This window comes from Python bivittatus, unplaced genomic scaffold (genome assembly GCF_059951505.1).
Source record: "Python bivittatus isolate LINGU-HERP-01145 unplaced genomic scaffold, Pbiv_v1 ctg000160_np1212, whole genome shotgun sequence".
NCBI lineage: Eukaryota > Metazoa > Chordata > Lepidosauria > Squamata > Pythonidae > Python > Python bivittatus.
In genome coordinates this window covers 6849086-6863113 of record NW_028277076.1, presented here as the reverse complement: position 1 = coordinate 6863113, position 14028 = coordinate 6849086, and the positions used below count along the sequence as shown (strand labels likewise).

Sequence of the window (14028 nt, the reverse complement as noted above, 5' to 3'; positions counted from 1 at the left end):
GCTGGAACAGGGGTCTATCAACATCTGCTGGAACTTAGAGCCCATCTCATCACTAACTTGTCATCCCCCACTTTAATGACCTCCCAGTGTTGGTGCTACTACTTTCTTGAAGACTCAGCTAGCATGCGGGCTGGGACGATGGCAATTAAGAGTCCATTTTGAACCAGAGGGCCACCAAGTTGGGAGAGCTGAGGCCCATCAAAGATGTCCTCTGCTCATTTTATTTCATTAATCCTCCAGTTCTTCCCATGAACGTATTCTAGCCGGGGAAAACAGAGGCTGTTTCCCTATACGTTTTGTTTTAGTTCCTTAGAGCTAATATTCCTTTGAAGGCCACATCTACTGATGCTTTTTGAATGTCAACTCTCTGGTCTGATTTCAGGGTGTCTTCTAGCCAAGACTGAATGAGAAAAATTGAGCCTGGAAAGAGATCCTATATATATATATATTTCTTTTGCAGTTGGGTGTATGCCCGTAGAACAATTCCATTCCTCCCTAGCCAGGGGAACAAAGCCACACAGATTGTATCCTAGTCTAGCGTGAAAGAAATCCTTTTATGCTAAACCAAGGATTTTCAAGACGATGTACCTTCTTTTTAAAAAAGAGGTCGGTGGGGTTTTTTTTTATTATTATTACTATTTTTGTTTTGGTTGCTGTTGTAAATAATTGTGTACACAGAAGTATATTATTTATGGTGAACCCCAAGGGTGTATTTGTGTAAGTGAGTCTTGTAAGTCTGTACCATTGTGGAATTCTCTTTTCCGGATTTTATAATGGAAGAAGAAGAAGAAAAGAAGAATTCTGCTTTAGAAGAAATCAGATTAAAAAGATCTCTCTCTTTCTCTTTTTTAAATGTGGAAATAAACTTCTTTACAAACAGATGGGGTCATTTTGAAGCCTTTTCATTTCCACCAGCAGCACCTTTTGTTGAAACATCAAAACATGTTGGAAAACATGAAGGAGTCTGCACGGGGGAAAAGCATCCATTCTTCTCACCGGTGGAGGAAATATTTTGCTGGCATTCAGCCTGTTTAAAAATCTACCTCTCGTCTTAATAAAAAGTAAGCAAACCAACCCATTGGGTAGGAATCTGCATATTCCCCCCTTGCAAATTTATAGGAATAAGTCCCATTGAACTCAGTGCTGCTTCTCTTTTGGTATTGGCTGGACCTTGGCCGTGAGCAAATCTGTCAATTTCACTTCCCAGCTTCTGCAAACCTGTCCATTTGGACTTCCCCTGTTTCCAGGAATATATTTTGCTCTTCCCATTCCCACCTTGGAAAGAACTTTTTAAAAAAGTTTGTTCTAGACTTGCCTCCCATCTCTAAAACATTTACATCTTATTTGCCTATTGCTTAATTTTTTTATTTAGACATCCAATTTGTCACCGCCCATCTCGTTGAAATGACTCTGGGCGGTTTACAGAACAATTAAAATCAATTAAAATTACAATACACAATAATCTGAAATAAACAGAAAACACATAGATCCAAATAGAGAGATGTTAAAACTGCTTTAGCTAGCAATTTCCTAACACATCGTGCATTTTTATCAAAGGGCGTATTTTGAACAGGCTTGCGTAACCATTCGGAAATATGAAATCAGATAGGTTCTCCTCAAATGCTGGTTCATCAAAGGAACATCTCTCCTTTGCTAATCTGCTAAATGAAGACATTTCTATTAACATCCTGGTGGGAAAACCCTGTCTCCCTCTGAAAAAACCTGACTTACAAAAATCCAAGGCTCTTTCTGTCTTCTCCTGGATTTCTCCACACAAGCCAAGAACGTTTGAACCCAAATTTGCGCAGGTCTAAAATCTAGTGGAGTTGGAAGCTAAGCTGGCAGGCGTCTGGTTGGTCCGTGGATGGGAGACACCACGCTATCCCGGAGTTGTAGGTTAAACTGAGGAGTTGAAAAGATCCTGAAAGAAGATGGTAGAGAATCACTTCTCTACCATTGCTGATCAAATGACATGGATGTGTTTGTGAGTTCCCAGCAGGTTCTGCCTTTTAGAATTGGGATTGAAGGAGAAGAAATGCAACACACAACGGGGCCAGTCCTCACATCACACACCTTGAACCAACCAAACACAGTGACTATATTCCTGTAATAGGTAGGACTCATTTGAATGAGACACCATCATCTGGTCCAGACTTGTAAGACATGCAAATGACCACTCTCCATTTTAGCTCTTGGATTGCCTTCAACCTGAGTTTGACTCCTGCTGACACCACCAACAGATCCACGGAGATTTCTAGATGGCAACAGAAGTGGGTTGCTGTTGTCGTCTTCCAGGAATTATTTTATCAGCTTCCCAATCTAGCCACCCTGGAATTGGTCTCCCATCTAAATTCTAACCAGGTCCATTCCTGCTTAGCTCGCCAGGAACAAGGTCAGCTACAGGCTAGTCTAGAGAATAGGAACAATGGCCTTGAAGAAGATAGGCAGGAACTATTCCCAAAGCAAATGGGGATGAAACATTTTTTAAGCCCAGAACATCCAGGTAACATTCAGAAGTGGCTCAGACAGACACCTCCCTACTTCACAGGAGTATAAGAAGGGGGAGGAGGTCCAGCACAATCTGACTTGCAAGATGCTGTTATGATAGCCCATCTCAATAAAAGTAGTTTTAGCCTTCCTGGGGAGTTGATTTCTTGGTGTGGTCTGCCTAGGGGGGCTGACAGCTAGGCAGCGAAGCAGAGACCAGTCTCTATATCAAAATATTTTTGCAAGAAGAGGAGTCGATGAAGGATCCCATATCTATCTTAGTACCTATCTATCCATCTATCTTAGTATCTATCGAACTATCTTAGTAGCTATCTATCCATGGCAGAATTTTCTGCTATTACATTATAAAATATTACAATTTGACAATCCCTAGAGTTTACTTACTGCACTCACTTTCCTTCCCCATCCTTCCTTGTCTGACTTTGAAAAAACTGAGTAGGGCTGGACCCAGTGAGAAACTTGGATGGGAGACAAGGAATCCAAGGGCTGCGGAAACTGTAACATTTGAAATATCCCCAAGTCATCAGCGACAACACTGTGATTAAGAAAACCTCAAAGGAGTTTCCGTTTAATTACCAGGAGCCCAGCTTCACTGGAGGGAGACTTCACTGTTCATCCGTACAATAACCCTGTAAGGTAGATCACATTGGGGGTTTGCTCCAGACAGATATGGCCATAGTAAGGTTGGTTTCTCACACACTTAACTTGGTTCTTGGATCAATACTTTGCTGAAACGTGCCAACTCAAAAAGAAATCAAACAGATCCAATTCCCACAAAACATCTTCCTCCACTCTGAACCCTAACCCAGCTTGGTAAGTTGTGCAATGCAACAACTCCGTCTTTAATTGGGCTAGTTGTGTGTATTGTGGGAAAGCCACCTAAAAGATTGCACAACCTAAGGCAAAAATCTTCACGCAAGCCATCTAATTTGGCCAGTGGTGGGGAGGAGACGTTAACGGTGCCTTTTCCACCTCTCTGTTTTTTAGGAACCCCCCATGGGGGGGGGGTCTCTCCTCCCCTTCCCTCAACTCATCCATGCCCCCACCCCCTTGCAGCTTGGAGCAAAAAGCTCAGGGCAGGAGGGAGCCATAAGGAAGATGTTGCCCCCCCCCCTTTCCCAACCTTGCTGGGTAAATTATTAATGCTGGTCTTCAAAACAGGATAATGGCTGTAAATTATCACTTGGGCAAAACTAAATGGATCCCCCCCCTTTAATAATCATGGAAACGTGGGGGGGGGGGTGCAAGAGAGAAAGAACGAGGACAGGAATGTATTCCTCGTCTGCCTTCGGCCAGCTTCTCCCCACCAGCTGGTCTCCGAGACAGTTTGGAGATTTTTTTTTTCCTTCCCCCCTCCGCTTGGGAAGGTGGCAGATGGATTGCGAGCCTTTTAAAAGAGCAGCAGGTCTTTGCCAGATCAGTGTGCCCCCCCCCCCACTTTCCCTCCTTGCATCATTTTCCTCCCCAAGTTGAAGGCCAAGATATTCAGATTGATGCTCGCTCGGGGCCCGGGTTTCGGAAGCTGGAGAAGTTGGAAAGAAAGGCCTCGCTTCTCAGATTTAGGAAGAGATGCTCGTCTGTGGTCCACCCATCCAGGATTTACTCCATGCATCCAGTTGTGTGGGTTTGCACAACACCATAATGTAAAGGAAGCCCCCCCCCTCCCCTCGGTAGGTTGGATTGGTTCTACACACTTAGCTAGTTTGGAGTTTGGGGACTGCATTCACATCACCATCCCGGTTCCTAAACCATGTTTTGGATTGATATAATACCCAGAACCCTTCTTTCTGCATGATGGACCAACTTTGACCAGTTGTTGCTCAAAATTAAAACTAAGTAAGCTTAGCATGTCCAAAGGTAGCAGCTTGGTCTGGCCTGTCTCAGTACGTTGTGAGAATACAACGATGGGTCTTCAGGGGTGAAGGCAGATGGGACATCTATGTGCAGAGAAGCCCTAGATTGGATTGAGGTAGACTCTTGAAATCAAGAGGATATAAACCAGGGTTTCTCAACCATATCAACTTTAAGATGGGTGGACTTTGACTCCCAGAACTCCCCAGCCAGCAGTATTAAACCAAGGTTATTATATCATGCAAACCAACTAAACCACTCTCAACCAAAACTCACCAAGATTCAACCTAATCAAGCTTACTGTATCATGCAATATCGTGCATCTTGTATCAACCACCATCAACCGTACCTCACCAAGATTCACCAAGATTCAGACCAAGCTTATTACATCATGCAAATGTATCAGATCTGATAAGCTTAACTCAGTCTTTGATTCTTGGGTAAATGTGAGTTCTTTTCCTGTCTCTCTTCGGAGAAACATTACACAACTGCCCGACACCCACAATATTCCAAACAGCCCTTGCAATGAATCTCCTTTGAAAATCTGTGATTCGCCTCTCCAACCATTGCAAAACTCTTTGTCCTAAAAAGTGTTTCTCAGAACGGAGATTCTGGCCGGGTTCGCACATTGTGGGAAGCCAAACACGGGAATGATTTAGTTCAGATTGGGTATGTTACTTGAATGCTGCAACTCTGATTTATTTAATTTCTTCTTCAAGGAAAAAGGGGATATTGCGAGGGGCCAGCCTGTCTCTAAAATCTGTCAAAATTTCTTTGATTTTCCATTACATTCCACAAAGAGAAAGACAATGACGGACGGATGGACGGATGGATGGATAAATGATAGATATAGATAGATGATAGATAGATAGATAGATAGATAGATAGATAGATAGATAGATAGATAGATAGATGGATGGATGGATGGATGGATGGATGGATGGATGGATGGATGGATGGATGGATGATATAGACGATAGATATAGATGATACAGAAATAGATGACAGATAGATATGGATGATGGATGGATGGATGGTATAGATAGATAGATAGATAGATAGATAGATAGATAGATAGATAGATAGATAGATAGATAGATAGAAAGACAGACAGACAGACAGACAGACAGACAGAAAGACAGAAAGACAGAAAAACTTTGAAAAGAGAGCTTGAGGGGTTATACTCGGAATGTGTATGGCTCCAAAATCAGCTGTAATTCATTCAGTCCGCCTTGCCTTGGTATTGTGAAAGATGACAATTTTGCATAACAAAGCGACAACTGGGGGGTGGGGGGGGGTGGGGGGATCTGGAAAATCCTCGGCTTTAGGGTGAGCATATGAGTGAGTTTGTGTGCGTGCTTATAAAAAAGGTGTGGGTGTGCAAAGGCGGACAAGGCGAGAAGATTGTCCCCAGCTTAGGGTTAATGAAGTGGGACAGCAGTCTCTTTTCAGAGGCACTGCAAACAGAGGGACCCCCCCTCCCCTCAATACAAAGAGGCCTCCTGTCCGAGGCAGGGCCTACATGGATTGACTTAAACCCAGGGGATAAGTGCTTTAAATTTAATCTTATTGCCTAAGAAAGAGGCCAAACAAAACTCTCTTAAAATCATATTAAAAATCTATCAAAGGAACAACTTGGACTTTTATCATTTTGAAAAGGGGAGAGAAAAGCAGGGTAGGGGGGGAATAATCCAGCCACTGTCTTACACACCTAGAAATGGAAATCTGTAGAGATGCTGGGCAATTTAATTATTCTTGCAACTGCGGCCGACGGCCCCGCGCACGTTAATGAATGACAACTCTTTGGACACCTGGAAAAGCCACAAGATGAAAATCTGTTTCCTCGAGACACGTCTGGGGAGGAACTGGAATCTTGGCCTCCCCCCCCCCAAAAAAAGGGGGGCTTAAATTTAAAATCAGTTTGAAATGACATCGCTAGAGGTTAGTTTGTGGTAAAATGGAAAGGTTACAGTCTCCAGTTCTGGGCGAAATTGAAAATCTGTTCCAAAAAGCTGCGCTCATTTATGGGAAAGTAAGACCCTGGGAATTCAACAGGACTTAATGTTGAATGGAAGAGGAGGAGGAGGTGCTATTAAGAGTTTTGCAGATAACTGACCTGCAAAATAATTTAGGCCTGTCATTTCTTGAAAATACAAGACAGCCCTCTCAGAGTCTTTGTGCTACACTTCTGCATGACCCGCTGATCCAGCTTTCCATCTTTTCGTTCCTTTTTTTCCTTTTCTTTTATATAATTTTTACTGAAGGAATTTTGAAAAGAATAAAAGCTTTACAAATATTGAAAGGGAAAAGTAAGGGAAGTAAGGAAAAGTAATGTCAGTGAAAAAAAAGTGCAAAGAAAGAAATAGGAAAAGGGAAGGGAATGGAAGGAAAAAGGAAAGAGGAAAGGGAAGGGAAGGGGAGAGGAAAGAGGAAAGGAAAAAGGGAAAGAAAGGGAAGGGATGAGAAGGGAAGGGAAAGAGGAAAGGAAAGAGGAAAGAGACAAGGAAAGGAAAAAGGGAAAGGAAAAAGGAAAAAGGAAAGAGGAAAGAGGAAAGGGGGAAGGGAAGGTTAGAGGAAAGAAGAAAGAGGAAAGGGGAAGGGAAGGGAAGGGAAGGGAAGGGAAGGGAAGGGAAGGGAAGGGAAGGAAAAGAGGAAAGAGAAAAGAGGAAAGGAAAGAGGAAAGAGGCAAGGAAAGGAAAAAGGAAAGAGGAAAGGGGAAGGGAAGGTTAGAGGAAAGAGGAAAGGGGGAAGGGGGAAGGGAAGGGAAAGAGGAAAGGAAAGAGGCAAGGAAAGGAAAAAGGGAAAGAAAGGAAAAAGGAAAGAGGAAAGAGGAAAGGGGGAAGGGAAGGGAAGGTTAGAGGAAAGAGGAAAGAGGAAAGAGGAAAGGGGAAGGGAAGAGAAGGGAAGGAAAAGAGGAAAGGAAAGAGGAAAGAGGAAAGAGGAAAGAGGCAAGGAAAGGAAAGAGGAAAGGGGAAAGGGGAAAGGGGGAAGGGAAGGGAAGGGAAGGGAAGGGAAGGGAAGGGAAGGAAGGGAAGGGAAGGGAAGGAAAGAGGAAAGGAAAGAGGAAAGAGGAAAGAGGAAAGAGGAAAGGAAAGGAAAAAGGGAAAGAAAGGAAAAAGGAAAGATGAAAGGGGGAAGGGAAGGTTAGAGGAAAGAGGAAAGAGGAAAGGAAAAAGGAAAAGAAAGGAAAGGGGGAAGGGGGAAGGGGGAAGGGGAAAGGGGAAAGGAGAAGGGAAGGGAAGGGAAGGGAGGGGAGGTTACAAAGAAGTGGCTTCCAGTCTTAACAGCAGTTACATTTATATTTTACCCTCTTTAAGGTTACACCATGATTTCCTTCTTTCCATAGTCTACCCTTTCTCATCATCAAACCATAAATCACACGTTCATTTTTTTTTTTCCTTTTTCAGCAAAAAGCCCACCAGGGGTTTCCCCTGACTCATCAATGTAGCTATTGCCCTTCCCTTTTTTCCCAGTTATGGTTTCTATCTCACCTTTCAAGATCCCAACCCTCTCAAGGGGGCTTACAAGCATGATATGCCACCTATCATGATTTGGATTTGCAGGGACGAAGCTTTGCAGATCTGCGGTCTGGCTGGGTTCGTACATCATACAAAGCCCAGGTTTGTTGAAGTGTGGTCTGTCGATAAGCCACCATTGCCCGAGTTCTCACAACCCAAGAAGCAAAACCATAGAACAGTTGAGCGAATCAAGCACGGGGGTTCGAAGAGAATTACCTGCCGTCGCAGGAGGTTTCCCGATGCACCCCTGAGTGCTCCCTTGTTCTGTGCAACCCAAAAGAAATCCGATCGCACATTAAAACCATCTTTTAAGAGCCTTTTATTCCAACAGACAACCTTACAGCTTCATAGCCGCCTCGACTGCTGAGGCAGAACTAGGAAAAACCAAGTTGCGGATGTCACTTAAAACCTGAACAAAGAGCCACATTAAAGGGAAGAAAATGGTACATTTTCAGGGAGATCTTTCGAAGGCACTTAGAAATGTTGATTGTCAAGCTCTCGATTAATACAGTCACATGCTGAAATGACATTTCTCTTCTGCAGAAAGCTCTTTTTCCCCCCCTCCCTCCCCCAGACTGCCTGCGTTTCATTCGGAAACAAACACCAATGTTAAGATTCGTTCTCAATTCTGACACGGGCTTTGCGTGACTCTGACGCTCGGTCTATTTCCAGCTGGAGACGGGATGAAATTCTACCTGGAAAGCATCTTGCGCAGCCCCACGTATGAAGCCACACAAAAGCAAGCTTTCTGGGGAGAGACTGGTCTGTAGCTTTGGGATTTGGAGAGCAGCTCGGGCGCGCGGTCCAAATCTTTGGCACGGAAAGGCTTCTCCGTTCACAAAGGTTGCTCCCCCCCGCCCAGATTCGAACCCTGGACTCTCCTTCCAAAGCAAATTCAGTAGGGCAACCCTTCCCAGCTGAAGTGAATGGCCTGCATCGCCCTTTTTTCAAAAAGTCTCTTCGCGTAGCAGAAAGCAACGATTTACTGCCAGGAGCTTGAACGTTCCCCTCGTTTTAAAGAGGAGTTTGGGTTCTGCAAAGCAGCCCGGGCATTCGTGAAGGCTGGGGGTATCTTTAGCCAGCCACAGACTCGACAGCACAATCTGGCTGCACCCCTTAGCGACGTCGTGGCTACGGGCATATGTTGAAGCCCATCAGGTAAGGACCCAGCCAACGTATTCACCCAAAGTGCTACGGCTGTTTGGATTTCCCCTTTCCTTGAAGAGCTCAAGGTGGCATAGCTGGCACTCGCATTTCCTCCCCAACAGGCCTGTGAGGTAGGCTGGGCCCAAAGACCCCCAGGGGCTGTGAATAAACTCAAACCTGACTCTCACTGGTCCTAGTTGCATAATGATATGTCAATCCAGCCTGCTTGGGTTATTATGGTTTTCATTTATGGTTCAATGTATTGTATGGATCCAGAAAAGGGGTGAATTGGGCCACTAGATAAATATTTTGGGTGAACAGCATTGAGGACCAGCACATCACAAGATAGATTACAGAACATACTGGAATGAAAGCATTTCTCTATCAATATCTATCTATCATCAAAAGTGTGATAAACTAAAGCTTGCTTCACTAAGAAACCTTTGCCCAAAAGTTATAAAAACTTTTAAGAGGCGTCAATGGGAAAGTCATGGGTTTCATTTAAAGCACCAGCAGTTTGAGGATCCAACCTCTTTTCACAAGCTTAAGGACTAGAAACTTTGGGCTCTGCAGATTGGTCCTTGAACCGGTTTGAGCGGAAACCTAGAATGGAAGAGCCTGCCTGACTGAGCACAGGAAACGTCTCATCTCACAGACGAAAAAACAAAATGTTGGGATCATTTTTTTATTACTGTATTGCTAACTAGATCAGGACAGTTCCTGCTTCACTGCCAACTTTAGCCAAGACTACCCCTTACAGATGCAGGAGAGGCTCTGGATTCAAATCCTGCTGTATTCTATAATCTTCTCAGAGTGGTGTGGAGACTGCCAAGCTGTTGTCCCTCGTTGAGGAATATTATGGGCTGTCTCAGCCTTCCCCAACTTACTGCCTTGCCAGGGTTTCTGGGACCCCACCTGCCAAGAGTTCAAACCAGGTGGACCGATGATCTGAGACGGGGCAAACTCTAATCCAAAGTATCTGGGGGACACCGGGAGAAGGAACAGACCGATAAACTGACATATTAAAACCCAATGATATCAAATCCCAACTTCCTTTGACTTGCCTGTCTGCAGGCTTTCCCTAAACTCCTCCATAAAGCACCCTGATTTTTTTCCCCTCCACGCTGCCAGCCAATTTGGACCCCCCAAAAGTCAGAAAAGATGCAAATGCCTTATCACCAATGGGTCTTTCTTTCAGGGGAGGATAACCCTGGTTGATCCTAGTTTTTTTTTTTAAACGCAACCCAATTAAAGGAAACGAAACATCTTTCATTGAGTGGAGGGTATTCCTGGTTGAACCTTTTTTCCTTAAAATGCAACCCGATGAAATGAAATCCCAGCTTCCTTTGGCGTGTCTGCTTGCAGGCTTTCCCCAAACTCCTCCCTGAAGCACCCCAAGATTTCTTCTCCATGCTGGCAATGGATTTGAGCTGAAAAGTTCAGGTAAGACACCACCGCCTTATCACCAATGCGTCTTTAATTGAGTGGGGGATAACCCTGGTTGAACCTGGTTTGTCTTCTCTTCTAGTTCAGGAAGGAAGGGGACTTCTTGGGGTTCGGTCTTCCCATCCCCCAGCTGTTTTCCAATCCTGCCCTCCAGCCATTGAAAATTCCCAAATCAGCTGGGAGAATTCTGCTCCCCCAATTTTATCAGCCGTTTTTTCCTCTTGACCTTCGAAGCCGGAGAATCCAAACCACTTGAATATTCAAAGGCAATATTCAGACGGGGTTTGACTTGAGTCTTCTCGAGAAGGTCACGCCTGGTCAAAAAGAGAGAGAGAGAGAGATGAGAAATAAAGAATAAAAAAGATTTTAGGGCTTAGGTTTCCGGGAGCAAAGGCTTTATCGATCGCCTTTTCCAAGGCCACCAACCCATGCATCTCTAAAGTCTCTAAAAGTCTCTAAAAGTCCACCAGAAGTTTTATTTTGTCGACCACATTTAAAAAAAAAAAACGAACGGTCATCATCAAGGCAATAACGGAACTGAACGATAAAAAGCAAGGGAATATTAAAGGAGGCCTGCACGGTCAAATTAAAAGAAAGAAACTGATGGACCTGATAATAAAATTAGCAGCAGGAAAGGTAGGGTAAAAAACCCCACCATGATAATAAGCAATAAGGCAGATACTTTTAAACTGCGTGACCAATAAATGAATTCTTATAAATTCATGTGCAGGCAGGGCACGGCTTTGTAGCAAGCCAGCTTCCGATACACTTATTTTTAATTAAAGGATATAAAAATAGTGGTATTAAAAAAAACAATAGGAGAGGCAGGCGCTTCGCCTGTTAGCAAAATTCTCCTGTAAAATCAAAAGAAAAAAAAGAAATTCTGTCTGCCAACATACACAATTTAATCAACTTCTCCCACTTCTCATCCCCTCCAGAACTGCTCTAAAGGATTGCAGGCGAGCTTTTAAAAAGCAAATATTTATAGCCGCACCAAGAAAAAAAAAGATCCCGCGTTTTATCCCGTTTGGCGCTTCGAGCCAAAAGTTTATGCCCTGCTCCAGTCTTAGGTAGCATTTTTCTTAATGAGAGAATGAATTCTTTCCATACTGGGCAGGATCTTTTTCTATTTTACAAAAAGGGGAAACAGCAGATGGAGGCACCAAAGAAGGCGATGTAAAAAAAAAAAAAAAGGAATTTTTGCTTTTGGTTTTTAGACCCAAATAGACAAACCAGCCTTTCCAAGGAGTTGATTTTTGCTCTCTTCTTCTCCAAAGCAAAGAGGTTTAGTTCTTTTTACGAAGTGGGTAGACTCTGAGATGTTCAGTTCTCTTGAACTCACAGCCGCCCCACAATGGGCATTTGATCGTACTGACATCCAGAGGTTCCTTCCTTCAAGATTTAAAGCCAAAATTCCCAAGGATGTGAAATAATTAGAAGTGGAGAAGAACATGAAGGAAAACAAATGGTTTCCTGTGGGTTCCCGATTCCAAAGCCTACCTTACAGGGTTGTTGAGAAGATGAGATGGCATATTCGATTTTTTTTTCTTTTTACTTCCCTCTTTGCCTCGGGGTTAATTCTGTTCTGCTTTTTTAATTCTCTGGACATTTAATACACTTGTGGAGAGGGGGACAAACAGACAGAAAAGGAGACAATGTCCTGTTTTCTTCCCAACTGGGGGTCCCGCTGGTGTGAAATTCAGGGAATGATACACCCCATACACTAAGAGGGGCCCAGCTTTTGGAAAGCTCATTCCAAGTGTTTTAAAATAAATGATGACCTATAGAGGGGAGAAATGGGGTGGCTAGCCCAGACAGAATTTTGCTAAGAGCTCTGGACTGTTTTGCTCTGAGACAGAAAGGGATCAGCACCCTCCCTGCCCCACCGGTCCCATGCTTGCCCACCACGCATCTCTGGCGATGCGGCAACCAGATGTTTTCAACCCAGATCCTGCAGCTGTTTCATCCGAAGGTGGCACTTGAGATCTTGCCAAGCATCGGGAGAGGGACACCTCTGGCTTCGTTCAGTCGGACACCTGGCTTCCAACCTGCCATGTGCCCCACAAGCTGGCCAGTGTGTGTTAGGAAGGGGGTGGGATCGGAGAACCGGGGCCCAGCATCTACTGGGGCACCTGGCAATCCCACAGATGTCTCCCTGCCACGTTGGTGGCTGATGCGAACCCACCCTGGAAAAATGGCAAGAGAAAAAAAAGAAAGCATCTTTGGGTGCAAACGTTGATCTGCTCAAGAACGGAGCCGCGAAGACTCGGAGGGAGGGAACGCCGAGGTGCACGGAAGAACCGCCGTTCCCAGGGCCCTGATCTTGCATGGTCATGTCACGCCTGTGTAGGGGCCTGAGAACCCCCATTTCCAAGGGGACGAGAACAAGACAGCGGGTAAAGAGTTGGGTGGGTTTATTGCACAGTAAAATTAATCTTTGAGAACTCATAAAGTTCTAGCAGACGAGTCTGGCCAGACTGCAGACAAAGAACAAGATTTCCGTCTTGATTTCAAGCCAAGAGTCAAATCTTTAGCATCTCCCTGTCCCCTACAGCTGCTGCTATCGCTATTTTCCTCCTCCTCCTCCTGTTCTTCCTTCTCTTCTTCCTCTCTCTCTCTCCTCTCTCCTTCCTTCCTTCCTTTTTCTTTTTTTCTTTCTCTCCTTCCTTCCTTCCTTCCTTCCTTCCTTCCTTCCTTCCTTCCTTCCTTCCTTCCTTCCTTCCTTCCTTCCTTCCTTCCACCAAAGGGCCATGGCTTAGGGAAGAATACCATCAGCAGTTCAGATCCAAACCAATTCGGAGGGCTCAACCATCCAGATTTTTGATCCGACACTGGGCTCAACTCTTATTTCAGAAAGAGGGAAAGAGAGAGAGAGACTTCTCTGTCGGACAGCATCGGTCTGGCTGCTGCACCAGAGCAAAAATCTCCCCCTGGGAAGGGCTCCAGCTTTCCCTGCCACTAATTAAGCGATATTAAGGCATCCGTAAATGCCACGAGAAAATTGGCAGCCACGCCGCTCCTGAGCTGATGAAGCAATTGCTTTGCTGGGAGAAGGGGTTTCAGCGGCACTCTGGCCTCGGTTGGGAAAGAAGCGCGTTCTTGGAGCATCTTTGCGTCCTTCCCGCCCTACCCACGTCTGGCCGAAAAGATCAAAAGGCAAAGCTGCAAATTTGGGCCCACCTCGAGCTGTTTCAGAGCAGTCTCGCCCCACGTTTGGGAGAAAAATCAAGGGAGAGCCAGAGTTTTGAACTCCGTTTGACGGCAGTTGCCAGTTCCAAATTTCCTTTCGCTTTCAACGTTTCCGAATCGTTGCACTTTATCGGTTTTATCGTACCGCTGATCTGCTTTCTCCTTAATGGGTTGAGAAGCATTGGAGCTGGGCTTGATGATTAGACAGGATAATTATAGAAAGAAGAGAGTTATGTTGTAACCACAGAGCAAGAGGCAAATTTATAATTGTACTTATAACTGCCGTAAAGAAGATCGGAAGCTACTTCTTTGCATCTTTCTTTTCTATTTTTCCTTTACTTCCCCCCACCCTTTCTTGCACGTTTAGCTT

At 44.6% G+C, this 14028-nt stretch overlaps 1 protein-coding gene across 2 annotated transcripts in view; it reads right to left on the bottom strand.

The window, feature by feature from the left end:
* Positions 1-8441: 8441 nt before the first annotated feature.
* DDX31 (DEAD-box helicase 31) overlaps positions 8442-14028 on the bottom strand; it is a 49073-nt gene continuing 43486 nt past the window's right edge. For both annotated transcript variants that reach the window (XM_007425197.4, XM_015887561.3), the window contains exon 20: positions 8442-10783. In XM_007425197.4, the coding sequence (XP_007425259.1) occupies positions 10642-10783 (142 nt within the window). In that variant the 3' untranslated portion in view covers positions 8442-10641. The remainder of the gene's footprint in view (positions 10784-14028) is intronic.